Source organism: Oryzias latipes, chromosome 20 (assembly GCF_053564925.1).
Source record: "Oryzias latipes strain Hd-rR chromosome 20, Olatipes_Hd-rR_3.1".
Lineage (NCBI taxonomy): Eukaryota > Metazoa > Chordata > Actinopteri > Beloniformes > Adrianichthyidae > Oryzias > Oryzias latipes.
In genome coordinates, this window is record NC_136256.1 from 30,584,513 (window position 1) to 30,598,267 (window position 13,755).

Here is a 13,755-nt window from a genome sequence, read left to right on the forward strand (position 1 = left end):
GGGATGGGTATCGTTAAGGTTTTAACGATACTACTACTCTTATCGATACTGCTTATCGATCCGGTACTCTTAACGGTACTCTTATCGATACTTTTTGAGGACAAAAAATAAATAAATAAATAAATAACAAATTAAGAACATAAAGTGTTTTATTTCCTCACTATGCAACAACATTGTTTTTTTTTTAGCAAAACATTTTACTTTATACATGAGAATGTTCCAGACAGGATATTTATTTAATTATTTAATCTAATTGTTCTTATTATTAATGAGTGTGATGTTTCATTTGATCTTTTGTCCATTTTCCACAACCTTGAATAGACTTTTCTGTCTGTCAAACACCAGAGTTAAGTTAAGTTAAATGATGGAAACAAATTCACTTTGATGCAGACTCCTTTCTATTTTGCCAACTCCATTTATTTTTCTTTAAATCCAGTAAACCCAATAAATGATATTAATTTTACGGATGACAACTATCATTAGTTATTAATTATTATTAAGTATTAGGAAGCAGCTGATAGTTTGTCGCGGGTCTGGAATCATAAGCGGTGAGTCTAAGCCCCGCCTCTCTACTTGTTTGTTGTATGCTCCGCGTGCAACGCCCCCCCCCACCCCTCCCGCTGCCCCAGCCTGTTCTGCACAAACAGCGCAACATACGGTCATCGTAGTAACAGGGTGACAGCATGGTCGGCAAACTTAATAATTTTTACGCAGAAACGTTAGTTCTTAGTCTAGGGCGCTCACGTGTCCCCTACAAGATCGCCACTTACTGTGTGTGCGCTGCCTTGTCTTGTGTGTGTGCGCGCGCGTGCTGTCTGAACAACAGCCCCGCCCCCCCCGCACACAAATAGACAGACAGAGCTCTCAGCTTCAACGAGAATACCGAAATTAATGTCATCATTAATTAACGGAAAATTGACTGACTTGGTGAGTTAAATATGGCAGATAACGATTATATTTTGTGGGACACAAAAAAGAAAGAAAAAGTAACTTCTCCAGTGGCAGTACCGATAGCAGAACCGTTCAGGTCAGATCTTAACGATACTGCGGTCTTGAAGAATGCGGCCCCGGGGCTGGTTCAATACCGGGGCACGGTACCCATCCCTAATTCAGACATACCTCTGGTTTGTCTGAAGATTAATAACCCCTCTTGTTAAAGTAAAATATGTCCAACACAAGAGGCCCTCAGCTCTCATCTGTCTGCCCAGCTGTTGGACAGGACAAGTTAAAAAAAAAAAAAGGGTCCCAGGAAGAAAGGGATGGTGTCGTTTGCTTTAAAGAGCCAAGCGGTCGTATCCACAATCGCGCGTTTAGTTCATACTAATGTTTGGATTTGCCTGCGACTGAACTGCACTGAACTTCTGAGCAGCATTTCTACATTTCAAACAACTCGATCATCTCCAGAGTTTATTTCTATGGAGCACTCGGGACAGTAACCCCCAAGGAAAGACCTCAGACCTCTCAGTCCAGAAAAGAACAGGAACAGCTAAGATACTGCAGGACCCTCAAGCTCCTAGGCCTGGAGGAGAAACCACCCGCGGAGGGTGAGAGGGGCGCTTATAAGACCAGAAAAAATACAAGATAAATAGAAAAATAAAAAATTGTTGACAATTGTTCACAGTGTTATTTCAAGAAAGAGAAAAAACTGGTAAACTTAATTTAGTTTTGTTTTCATACTTTCTATTTTTGTTTTAAAGGTGCGCAGTCTCCAGCTGCGGTTATCTATGTGACTGCCAACAGCCAATCGGGTTGTTACAGATATGACAGCTTTTATGTAAGTTAACGGAGCATCCATTATGCAAGCTTCATAAACGAGGGAGAAGACGAAGCACGAAACGATCAGAGTTTGATAGCTTTTGATCACTTTTACACTGTGGTGAAGTTGGGTTTTGCCTTTCCACCTGTCCTGCTTGGAAAAAAAACACATTTCCTTTAACAAGCAGGACTTGGCTATTAAGGTTGAGCTGAATAAAACGGATTCTTTTTCGCACTAAATGTGCGGGATGAAAAAAGATGGCGAGCCAGCCCTGAAGCCGTTTAAAGTTATCACCAAGCCCCCTCTGCTGGACATTGGACGACCCTTTTCTCCTTGGAACTGGTAGGAACGTTCCTCACACCCCTGCGAAACGCAGAGTCCTCCAGGACAAAATCAGACAATACACTCAAACTCCCAAACACTTCTGAGTCAGTCACATGGAAAGAGATACAGTTTTATTTTGGGGTTCATTCCGTTTTTTGCTATATCACCTTGAGTTGTGTTTTTTATTGTTGTTTCATTTTCATTCATGGTAATACTGTGAATATAATTGTCTGAATTATTGTTTGTTGGTCAAAGCAATGATCGGGAGAAACACAATTTTAATTTCAGGAAACTTAATTGAACTCAAATGGGATAACTGAACAACACTTAGAATTCAGATGAAACTGATATAATTCTGAAACTAGAACTCAAACTAAAAAAAATAAATACTGGATCTCAATCTTAAAGGTTGAACAAAACTGGACTTAAGAATAAAACCTTGGTTGAAGCAAAATCCTTTTCATGAAAATAACAAGATTAAACCAAGCTGTGATTCTCATGTGTTTATTGTATGTACTGGTATGTTAAGTGTCATAATGTGTCTATCTAAATAATAAGCCGGCCACTATCAACTATGCTGTGGTCTGTGGGCTTTTTCAGGTTTTCCAACCTACTGGTCCGGGTTTTTAATGTAGCTATTAAAGAAAAATAACGGTTGGATTTTCCTCCCTGAGCAGGATTTGGAAGCTGCAGCAGCCATCAGCTTCACTTAGATTTTGTTGCATTGCTGCTGTTTTGTATAGCAGTCTGTAATGGTTTCACATTTCAACCTTGAACAGCCGCTTTGCTTTAGGACTCTGTCTAAACATTTTTAGATGCAATGATGAATAAGGAATGCTTGAGGTTTCCTGAAAGCTGGTTAAAGCAGACGTTGTCCTAACTCTGGGGTGCAGTCTCACAGTCTGACAGATTCAACCTTCCTTCCTTCGTAAAGGACAAGGTTACAAACTAAGGCTTGGAACAGAGACAGAAGAAAAGCTACTCACAGCTGAGATGACCTGTGAGCGTGGCCGGCGGTCTGTAACTCGTGGTCGCGATGCCGTTGGGTGACTCAGCTTCTCTGTTGTCAGGACAACCGCATCCAGGTCTATATCTGCGCAGACACAGAGGAACAAACACACACATGGTTCAGGCGTCTGCGTGTACTGTCACTGCCAATGCTCCTGTCACTCAGACTCACCGGTGTCATGTGACCTGTCAGGGCCAGAATCTGGGGTTGAAGCCCCACCCTCAGATTTAGGGCTTTCGCACCTATGCAGGTAAACCACAAAACAACATTAAGCCCCGCACACCCAGTGGGATTAGGAGGTTTTTAGGCAGTGCATGTGTGAGTGATTACTGACGCCAGTGATGGCGGTCTCTCTGGGCGCCGTGGAGGATGAGAGGAAGAGGAAGAGCTCAACTTGGTGGGGACAGATTTCTTGGAGAGGAAAGATGGAAGGGAGGGCTTGGGGATGTCTCCAACCTTCATCTCTTCACCTAGGTAATGTGAGAGCCACAAACCACCCGAAGAACACAAGAGTCAGGAATGTGGAACACTGATACCAGCATCACGAGGAGGGAAGGAGCAGCAGCAGAGTCTGACCTTTGAGGAGTAAGAAAGAGGAAGTGGAGGAAAAAGGAAAGGTCTCAAAATGTCAAAGGAGAAAAAGGCAAAGGAGGGACAAGGAGGTGCCGGGAGAAGGATTTTTCAAGGTCACATTTCTGCTGAAACATCAGCCAAAAAAAAAATCTGTTTGACTCATGAGGCTTTGTTCTTCATCTTGAAGAACATCCTGTGTTTGGTGCAGCTTACAGAAGACCAAACTTCCTGCTGCCTGTTTCACTTTCATAATAACAGAAGTGCGGGCACAGTCTGTCTTGCCCCAGCAGCAATGCTTCTGCCAGCTTCAGGGTCTGCAGCTTCCTGTTCTTTCTGCACAGACCATGAAAAGCCTGTGGCTGTGCAGCAGAGAAAGCTTTGCTGTAAAGCCGACCTGTTTTTAGGAGGAAATTCTTCTCGCTGGTTCCAAAGCTGACCCTCTACAGGACTTTACCTCGATCGGAGTCTCTTTGTGGGAGGTGTTCGGGCCGCTCAGGGGGAGCCTTCTTCACTTCACTTTTTTTCTCTACAGATTAAATTTGAGAAGTTTCTGCAAATCATGATCTTCAGTTTCTGTCATGGAATACAGAGAAAAAGTGAGCAGTTACCCATGGAGTGCTTGGAGGATGGTGTGCTGGGAGGAGGCGGTTTCTTTGGTCTCTAGAATCAAATAGAAAGCAGAAAAAATTAATCCATAAAGGTTTCCAGTCTTTGAGGGGCAAAAGAGCTTTTTTTAGGGCCTTAAATGCCACTAATACCTCTTTCTCAGCTTCTATCAGCTTCACAAAGTTGTCTGGGAAGACGCCCTGCCTTCCTCCAAACTCCCCCATCCACCAGCCTGCATCGGCACAGTCCTGGATGACACAGATTCAGATGTTGGAGTTTGTTCGGAGTTTGTTCAGAGAGGCAGACAGTCACACGGGTCAACGCTTCCCACCTTGGTGATGATGTTGATGATATCTCCCTCTTTTAGGGTCAGCTCATCTTCATTTTGAGCTTCGTATGGGAAAAGCACTTTACACTGCTCCCGCCCTGACACACAAGATGACCACAGTCATGAGCAAACGTGCAGAGCAAAAGCAACAACTGGTACGGTGGAGTGAACATTAGTCAAAGCCTGTTCTAGCCCTAAGACTAAGCCGAACCAAATCTGCCAAACCCAAAAAGAAACAGTCAGGATGAGGCTCAAAACAACGCCAGCTAAAAGAATGATGCTGTCATGTACATAATAGGGGAAGGTAGAGCGAAAACAATGGAAAATAAATATACGAATTATTCATTTTTAGCACATGACAACTTAAAGCAGAAGTCCATTTTCTATTTTTTTTTCTTTTGAAAATAATCCAGTTTCAAGAACAAAAAGAGAAAACTAAAAAAAATGTTAAAATACAAGTTTAGGGTAAATGTTTTTAGACTATTTTAGATACTTTTCGCATCATCATTTAAAGTGAAGTGGTCCTTTACATTTTAGAAGTGTTTTATTATAAAATACATGGAACCAGGAGCAGCTGGACGGCTCAGTTGTCTGCATGCAGGACTAGGTCGCGAGAAACCAGAGTTCGATTCCCAGGGGGTGCAATGAGCTTCCTGCAGTGTGGGTCCTTGGGGAAGACCCTTTCACACTACCACCTAACTATGTAGCCAGAAGAAAATCCAGGAAGAACATCCGGCATACTCTATAAAATCAGTGAAAGCTGATTGGCTGTGGAGACCCCTGAAGGGATCTGCTGAAGGGTGGACAGTTACATGGAACCACGTAAAAAGGATTTTTCTCACCTTTGCTTTTGGTGTCCGGCTCCGTCTTCATGGTTTCAGTTGCAACACTTGATGCTTTTCCTTCTGCGACCTGACAAACAGAAAACTTTAGCGCATGACACCTTCAGCACGCTTTCCTCTCACAGCTAACCGGCTGTTCTCCACAGCATGCTGGCATTTCTTCTGAAGAAAACCTTTGCTTCGTCTTTCTGGTTCTTTTTGATCTGCCAGATTTTTCATTTTAATCGTCAACAAACATTTTTTTTCTATCAATTTTTTCTATGTTCATTTATGTTCTACAAAGGCTTTCTTTCCTTGAAGCACTCTCCATTAAATATGACAATCGTGCATCCTTATAATAATAATGGATTAGATTTATCTGGGTTTTTTCTTGTTGCTCAAAGCGCTTACATTGTGTCCATTATTCATTCACTCCTCATTCATACTTGGTGATGGTAACTACTGATGTAGCCTATGCTGCCCTGGGGCAGACTGACAGAGGCGTGGCCTACGGCCCCTCTGACCATCACCGGGACATTCATACACATTCATACACCAGTGGAGCTGCACTGGAGGCAGGGAGGGTAAAGTGTCTTCCCCAAGGACACAGCAGGTGGAGCGGGGATCAAGCAACCGACTCTTCGGTCATTGGACGACCTGCACTACCTCCTGAACCACTGCCACCCATATATTTACAAAGTATTTCACACTAAAATGTCAAATATCTCTTGAAATATTTTTCATTCAGGCAAAAACAAAATGAAAACAAACAAACAAAACTCAAAAGACTTTTGAGTCAAAGTCAACCACTGAATAAAATTAGAAAAAGATCAGATGAAGAAGAAAATAGAAAGTATCACACAAAGATTTGATATTTTGGCAGTTTTTTTTTTGCTATTCATCCAAGATGGTTCCCTGAATAAAAATGATTTTATTTTTGGCTTGTTCTTTGTTGTTTCTTTGTTTTGTTTTTTTGTTTGGCAGGAAAGATTTGTTTTCTGGATGAAAGCTCCTGAAAATATAATCAGGTTTGGACAGATTGAGTAATTTTTACATTTAGTTGCAAATGCTCAGGCAAAAAAATAAGTGAGGTAACAAAAAATTTGGATTACTCTAAAGTTAACATCTATCTTTTAGCTGTAAAAAGTGATCTGAATTCTTCAGTTAAAGCTTCAATAAGCAGTTTTCCAAACAGAAACAAAAGAAAACCTATTTTTTTAGACTTGTCTCTTCAGGAGTACAGCTCAGTCAGGCCAAAGAAAACCAGAAACCACAGCCTATGAAAAGGAGGACTAGGACTCTAGCACGTCCAAGAACAGATTATTGAACTGAACGCAGAAAATAGTTATTAAAATAGAAGATCAGCTGAATCATGACTGATGTATGCAAGAATACAAAAATACAATTATATGCAGTTCTGTATGTTCATTCCAAAACAAAAGCTGAAGCAGCTGCTGTTCTGTCTGGAGCCATGGTTCCAGTCTTTCAGTGGCTCCAATCTCAATATTAAAAAGACCGTCTGTTTGTTTTTTTTCACATCAACCAAAGAGGGAAGAACAACCACATGTAGTGGTCAATGGAGAGCGATTGGAAGTTGTAAAACAATTCAAGCATCTTGGCGTAATCTTCATTTCAAACGTAACTTTTAAAGATCGTGTAAAGAAAATATTCAATATTTTCAAAATTAATCTGTCAAATTTTAAGCAAATAAGTTCGTCTCTGACTACTGAGGCAGCAAAGGTTTATATGCACTCAAAGATTTTTAGTCACATCACTTATTGTCTCACTACATGGTCCCAGACAAATGAAAACACGTTGAAACCCCTCAAGTCTCTGTTTAAGACAACCCTGAAAATTTTAGACATAAAGCCTCTGCGTTCTCATTACTGTGACATTCTAACCAAGTATGGCCTAATGGATTTTGAAAGTTACAAAATGTACATGGATTCCCGTCTCATTTTTAAAATTTTGAATGGCTGGCCCCTCCCCCCTATTAGATTTTATAATTAAAAAAACAAATGTTGGGCTTTCACTCGAGGGGTCTGTTTGGTTCAAGGGCGCAGGACTAAATGTAGCCAAACAGTGGTGTCAATCAGAGGCACACATTTATGGAATACGCTGCCACAGCACACTAGAAACTGTGAAAACTAACCTACCTTCCAAACAGCTCTGAAACAACGGCTGAAAACAAACCAGTCCTGCCGACATTAGTTATTATTGTTTTTCTTGGGTTTTTTAGACTTGTGTTTTATCGTAAATAACCTTTGTAGATATCTATATCACTAATATTGTGCTGTTGTTTTGTGTTGTAAATGTAATTGTTGAACCTTTTATCCTGCCTTAAGACAATGGATGTGCCTCTGGCATATTTATGTTGAAGCAGCTGCTGAAACATTGTTTAATATGCACTCTCATTATTCAAATAAATAAAATAAAATAAAAAAATGAAACAACTAAAGGGATTGAAACTTCGACCAAAAGAAACAAAAGCGAAGAGTTAAGTGACCCGGCGAGGACCTTTGACCCCCCTGATGCTGCCTGTTCTCTACATACTAACTACATACTAGCTCTACAGACTAACAAACTCAAATCCCCACAGATGAACCAGAAGCAATAACCGAACTCTCACAGGCTGCAGTTTCTCTGCTGAGGTGGATACCTGAACAGTGTTTGTGGAGCCAGGGTGGTTCTGTCCCAGACACACACACCGACAGTGGGCAGTTTGTTCCAGACACACACACGGCTCTGTTCTGCTGAGAACCCCCCCCTCTAATGAGACCCATGTGAAGCCACAAGCTGACAGAAACCTCCACAGCATCGCATTTGCCGCAGTGCCTCAGACCAATCCGTTTAGAAAGACTTTCAGACATTTAGCAAGAGTGTTTGAAACATTTAGTATAAAGTTATAGCTTCAACATTCACAAGAAGAAAAGTCATGAACAATCCTCATTAATTTATTTAGCTTTGCTTTCTCCAGAGACTAGGTAACATTAAGGAACCTTTAATTCATATTATTACACTTAGATTAAAGATAGGATGTTATTTTAATCCACTTCTTGAAGCAACAGATCAGGCATAGACTGCAATAATAACTTCTTCTAGTAATTCTATTGCATTGATATGATCATTGATCATAAAACTGTGGAGATGACAGTGGAGGGACCCCCCTCCATCCACAAGTCTCAACAGCGCTGTCCCCTCAACAGACTCACACAGGTTCCTAGGGGTCACCATCCCACGGGACCTTAAGCGGACCTCCAACATTGACACACTTCAGAAAAAGGCCCAGCAGAGGTTGTACTTCATGCGACAATGTAAGAAGTTCAACCAGCCGCAGAGGCTGCTGACCATCTTCTACACTGCAATAATCCAGTCTGTTCTGACCACATCTACCACGTTTTGGTTTGGATCTGCATCCAGACACGACAGGAACAGACTGCAGAGAATCATCAGATCTGCTGAGAGGGTTATTGGTTCCCGCCTTCCCTCCATTCAGGACCTGTACCAGTCCAGGGTCAGGAAGCGGCTGGTAGAATCTCGACTTCTCTCATCCCGGACACAACCTTTTGGGCATCCTCCCGTCAGGGCAGCGTTTCAGAACTATGTGCACCAAAACCCCTCGCCGCAAAGTCAGCTTCTTCCCCCAAGCCGTCACTCTGATGACCTCCTGACCAATCACAGGGTATGGAACACAGACACAGAGAACTGTCACACCGGAATAACTGTTGTACTTATCTTTATCTTTTTCTTCATAGTTATTGTCTTGTCTTATCTTTTCATTTGTTTGCACATGACAACATAAGACATCAAAGCTAAATTCCTTGTATATTCACTGTACTTTGCCAATAAAGCCGATTGGGAAATAAAGCAGTCAGTTTTGATCACTGTGGAGCTCTTATCTGCTTGGCAGAGTTATTCATAAAAACAGCAACAAATGATGGAATTCACAAAGAGTTTTAGAAGCTTAGTAACACATTTGGGAAATTGGTAACAAATGAAATAATGTTATTTTAAAAAGACGACCAGTGTTGGCCAAGCAAATCTTACGTTAAAGTAGAACTTACACGTCACACAAGCTACCGGTGTTCTAGAACAGGTTAAATTAGCGTCCTATGTTTAAATTCACTGAGCTAAACCACAGGTACACATTGAACTTTTCATTTTAGATGAGTTTAATCTTTTAATTGAATCACTATTGTTGACTTCAGGTCAAAATGCCCAATGAGAAACAAACTGTACTTTCGGCTTAAGTCATATTTGCCTGTTTGTGGTAACTCAAGTTTTGTTTGCAAATCTTTCAAACCACAATGTCTCTCTACTTCAACCTCAAAGACTGTGCTTTTGTTGCACAAATCTCTGCAGGGAAGTGAAGACTTTTGCAAAACCTTTGTGTTATTTAAGGTCATAATGTTAGAGAAAAACCTCTTGCAACTCCACTCTTAATTTTTGAACTAATTTTTTTCTTCACTCAAAGTTTAGAGTTTGCATTATTGAAGCAGTAACTAAATAAGGAATAATTGAGATTATTGTAGCTCCCTCTCAAGTCTTCACTTTTCATTGCATTTATCTTTGTCTTGCACTTTGAAACCCTGCAAAATAAGATCTCCTACAACTATGAAGATAGATTTTCTATTGCACCACTTCTGACTAAAAATAAATCAGGATTTCCTCCCTGAATAGAAATGGTAAATGGTAAATGGTAAATGGCTTATACTTATATAGCGCCTTTCTTCCTACAAGGACAAAGCGCTTCAGTCACAGACCTATTCACCCAGTCACACACACATTCACACACTGGTGGCTGCTCCGCTGCCAAACACAGGCGCCTGCCTACCACCAGAGGCAAGGTGGGGTTCAGTCTCTTGCCCAAGGACACTTCAACTCATGGGTGTGGAAGGCGGGAATCAAACCTGCAAGCTTACGATCATGGGTTGACCGCCCTACCGCTGCACCACGGCCGCCCCAATAGACTATTGTCTGAGTGACTGCAGAGAAAGAAGCTCAAAATTCTTCTTTTTGGGTCCTGTGGAAACGTCAGTCCTAATGCTAATCATCCAACAATTTTCATTTGGTTCAAACGGCTGGTTTTGTGTCTTAGCTCTTTGTGAGTAATAGCAAGTGACTGAACCGGATGAAGACGCCGTTGCTTCCTTCAGGGCCTCATTAGGAAGCAGAAATAGTGTCACCGTAAAGCATTGTAAAGCAGCAGAGCCGCCTCTCCCTCAGCAGGACAGGCGCACAAACATCCTTCAGACACACACACATCTGCAGACGCCACAGGAGACAACCATCTGAGCCTTTCAGGGCTGCTGCTTTCTGCACTTATAGCTGTGATCTGGAAAGAACTTCCATTTACATTCAATACCAGAAAAAGGTGTTGACATATGTGCCTGTTTTTTATGAATGAAGGTTTCCTGCTCCTTTCATCTTTCGCATTCAGATCATACTATGTATTAAAATATTCCTAAAAAAAGTGAAAACACCAGATGATGGCTTTTGCCATTTCAGCAGTTTTTATGTAATTTGTCATCAATGTATAAACTCATTTGTTATTCTTCAGGTCAAAAGCTTCCTCCGTAGTATTTTCTGTCCATAAATTACACAAGAACCACCAAAAGCTATGACAAAAACAGCAGTCTCCCATAATCTATTTTTCCTTATGTAATATACAAGAAATGCCCAAAGAATGTTAACTTGTTAGGCAAAAAGAGGTGAAGGGAAGTCAGCCCTACCGTCCCGTCTGTCCAGTTTAAGCGAGACACAGCTTTGCTGCATCAGCGCCGGCAGCAGGAGAACATGTGAGTGCTGAATCACCTCCCCTCTGCTCCCTGACTCGCTCTGCTCAGCAATCACTTCTGCTTTGCTCGTGTGTGAGAACAATGAACCACTTCCTGCACTGTAACACTTCAGCTGAGGAAGGGGAGGAGCTGAGTCTCAAAGAAAACCATAAAAGCATCAGAAATATGAAAATTAGGAGCATTAGTTTGAAGAAAACTGGTATAAACATCAGTTTTGAAAATAAACATTAAAGGGTGGTCCTGTTTTATGTTTCGGAAGTTGTGCTGCAGTTTCACATCAACGTGACTCACTTTGACTCCTTCTGGGTCCACTTCTATGGATCGAGGTCTTAGCTTTATCACCTGGTCTTTGAAGATTTCCCCAAAGCCAAAGCCTTTGACCTGAAAGATAGTTTCAAGACATAATATTACAAGATTCATCATCCAAAAGAAATAAAAACTTTGACCTTCCATGCACAATTCATTTCATTTCCAATGAAACACAATTCAATTACTTGTCAATTTATTTGTCAAATTTCCTTCAAAATCCCCTTTGTCTTTTTTTCACAAAATCTTTTAACATAACTATTGATTTAAAGTAATCAAAGGTGAAACTTCCATCTGATAAAAGTGTGAATGGGACTAAACAGATTTTGGATGTAGTAGGTGAAGATTCCATCCATCTTCCTCCGCTGCCTAAGCAAAGATGCTCAGACTTCCCTCTCCCCGGCCACTTCCTCCAGCTCCTGTGGGGAAACCCAGAGGCGTTCCAAGGCCAGCTGAGATATCCAGCGTATTCTGGGTCTTCCCCGGTGCCTCCGCCCAGTGGGACATGCCCGGAACACCTCCCCAGAGAAGTATCCGGACTAGATGCCTGAGCCACCTCAACTGGCTCCTTTCGATGTGGAGGAGAAGCAGTTCTAGTCCGAGCTCTCCACAGGTGACCGAGCTTCTACCCCTATCTCTAAGGGAGCGCCCCGCCACCCTACGGAGGAAGCTCATTTCAGCCGCTTGTATTCTGGACCCGGTACTTTCGGTCATGACCCATAGCTCATGACCATAGGTGAGTGGTGGAACAAAGATCGACCGGTAAATTGAGAGCTTTGCTTTTCGGCTCAGCTCTCTCTTCACCACAACGGACCGGTACAGCGACCGCACAACTGTGGACGCTGCTCTGATCCGCCTGTCAATCTCAGGCTCCAGTCTTCCCTCACTCGTGAACAAGACCCCAAGATATTTAAACTCCTCCACTTGGGTCAGGGACAATCCACCGAGAGATGGCAAACTAACTTTCTCCGGTTCTTAGGTGAAGATTGATTCAGTTTAATTAAACTTAGCTGTATTCATACACTTATTTTTAAGCATTTGAGCTTAAACTCAATCAATAATATTCTAGAATTTAATACTGCCTGATACCTCCATTGGAGATCTTTCTTGTGGCATGTCTCTTCAGTGCATTTCTTCTTACAGACATCTCATTTAATTGATAAACGGCTTCTTGTAAGATTTGCTTGGCTCACTTATATGTTTGGATTGGAACAGTTTGACCTGAAACAGTCGCTAGTGCTAACTGTACTGCACATTCTTCGGATGGACAGCAGGTGGAGCCTTCGAGCCATTCAGGTTTTCTTCATGTTGACATGAAGCTTCTTGAAAAGAGATTTCTGAACATTTTTAGTAAGGTTTCTGATGGTTTTGCAATGCAACAACAACATGTCATGGGTGATTAGCACCCTGAAATGATCAGGATCCTGATGGCATTCATCCCACCTTTTTTAAGTCAAGATGTCTTCAGCAGTGTAAGCAAGTAAAGAAAGTGGATGGATGTTGACAGTAAGAAGATGTCGGCATGTGACATGTGACTCAGTCACTCAGTATTTTAATGACCTTCTTGGGATGGATTTCTGACCCAGTTTCTGACCGGCTGTCACCTCCATCACTTTCACTGCCTGGGCTGTCCTTACCTGGACAAACACAGACATTGTAAAAATGACCTCCTTTAAGTTGGTTAGTCAAAAAGAGAATAAAAAGACATTTTTGAGCTCGTGGTCTCACTGGTCTGGCTGCGAAGTTCATCATGTGAGGTAGGGGTGTCCGCTAAAGGCATGTCGGACTCTGCTGCTATCTCTCTGGTGAAGTTGGATGGGAACATACCGGTCTTCCCATTAAGGACTCCCTCCCACCAGCCTTCCTCCACCTGAAATGATACACATTCTATAAAACTGTACAGATTTACACTGATGCAGGTAAAACTGATACACTGGTAGATGAAGGATTCTAAGTAAGCTGGATAAAAGTAAGGAGGATCCCAGGAGAGGATTCTCTTGTTGGCAAAACTTGATATTCGGATCATATCCATATAGAATGCAACTCCTACCACAAAAGAAAGTGGAGACAACATTTTTATTGGGGTTAGAACAATCTAAAAAAATCTTTTTTTAAATTTGAAAATAAAAAGTCCAGACATTATTATTTTTACTTATTTTCTTAAAAGAGAATGTTCTCAACTTTCTATGTTATGTTTTTTCCCGGTTTCAATTATTAATATCAATTATTTTTAT

At 41.6% G+C, this 13,755-nt stretch overlaps 1 protein-coding gene across 5 annotated transcripts in view; it reads right to left on the bottom strand.

Annotated features, from left to right (window-relative positions):
• Window positions 1-13,755, bottom strand: part of sh3kbp1 (SH3-domain kinase binding protein 1) — a 46,950-nt gene that overhangs the window by 5,836 nt on the left and 27,359 nt on the right. For 3 of the 5 annotated variants that reach the window (XM_011489133.4, XM_011489132.4, XM_078938718.1), the window contains 11 exons: window positions 13,250-13,391; window positions 13,082-13,158; window positions 11,507-11,596; window positions 5,439-5,508; window positions 4,600-4,694; window positions 4,421-4,516; window positions 4,271-4,322; window positions 4,117-4,188; window positions 3,424-3,559; window positions 3,261-3,331; window positions 3,067-3,173 (listed from right to left, as the gene is read on the bottom strand). In XM_011489133.4, coding sequence (XP_011487435.1) covers window positions 3,067-3,173; window positions 3,261-3,331; window positions 3,424-3,559; window positions 4,117-4,188; window positions 4,271-4,322; window positions 4,421-4,516; window positions 4,600-4,694; window positions 5,439-5,508; window positions 11,507-11,596; window positions 13,082-13,158; window positions 13,250-13,391 — 1,008 coding nt within the window. The remainder of the gene's footprint in view (window positions 1-3,066; window positions 3,174-3,260; window positions 3,332-3,423; window positions 3,560-4,116; window positions 4,189-4,270; window positions 4,323-4,420; window positions 4,517-4,599; window positions 4,695-5,438; window positions 5,509-11,506; window positions 11,597-13,081; window positions 13,159-13,249; window positions 13,392-13,755) is intronic. The other 2 variants (XM_078938717.1, XM_011489134.4) reach the window with 1 other exon arrangement.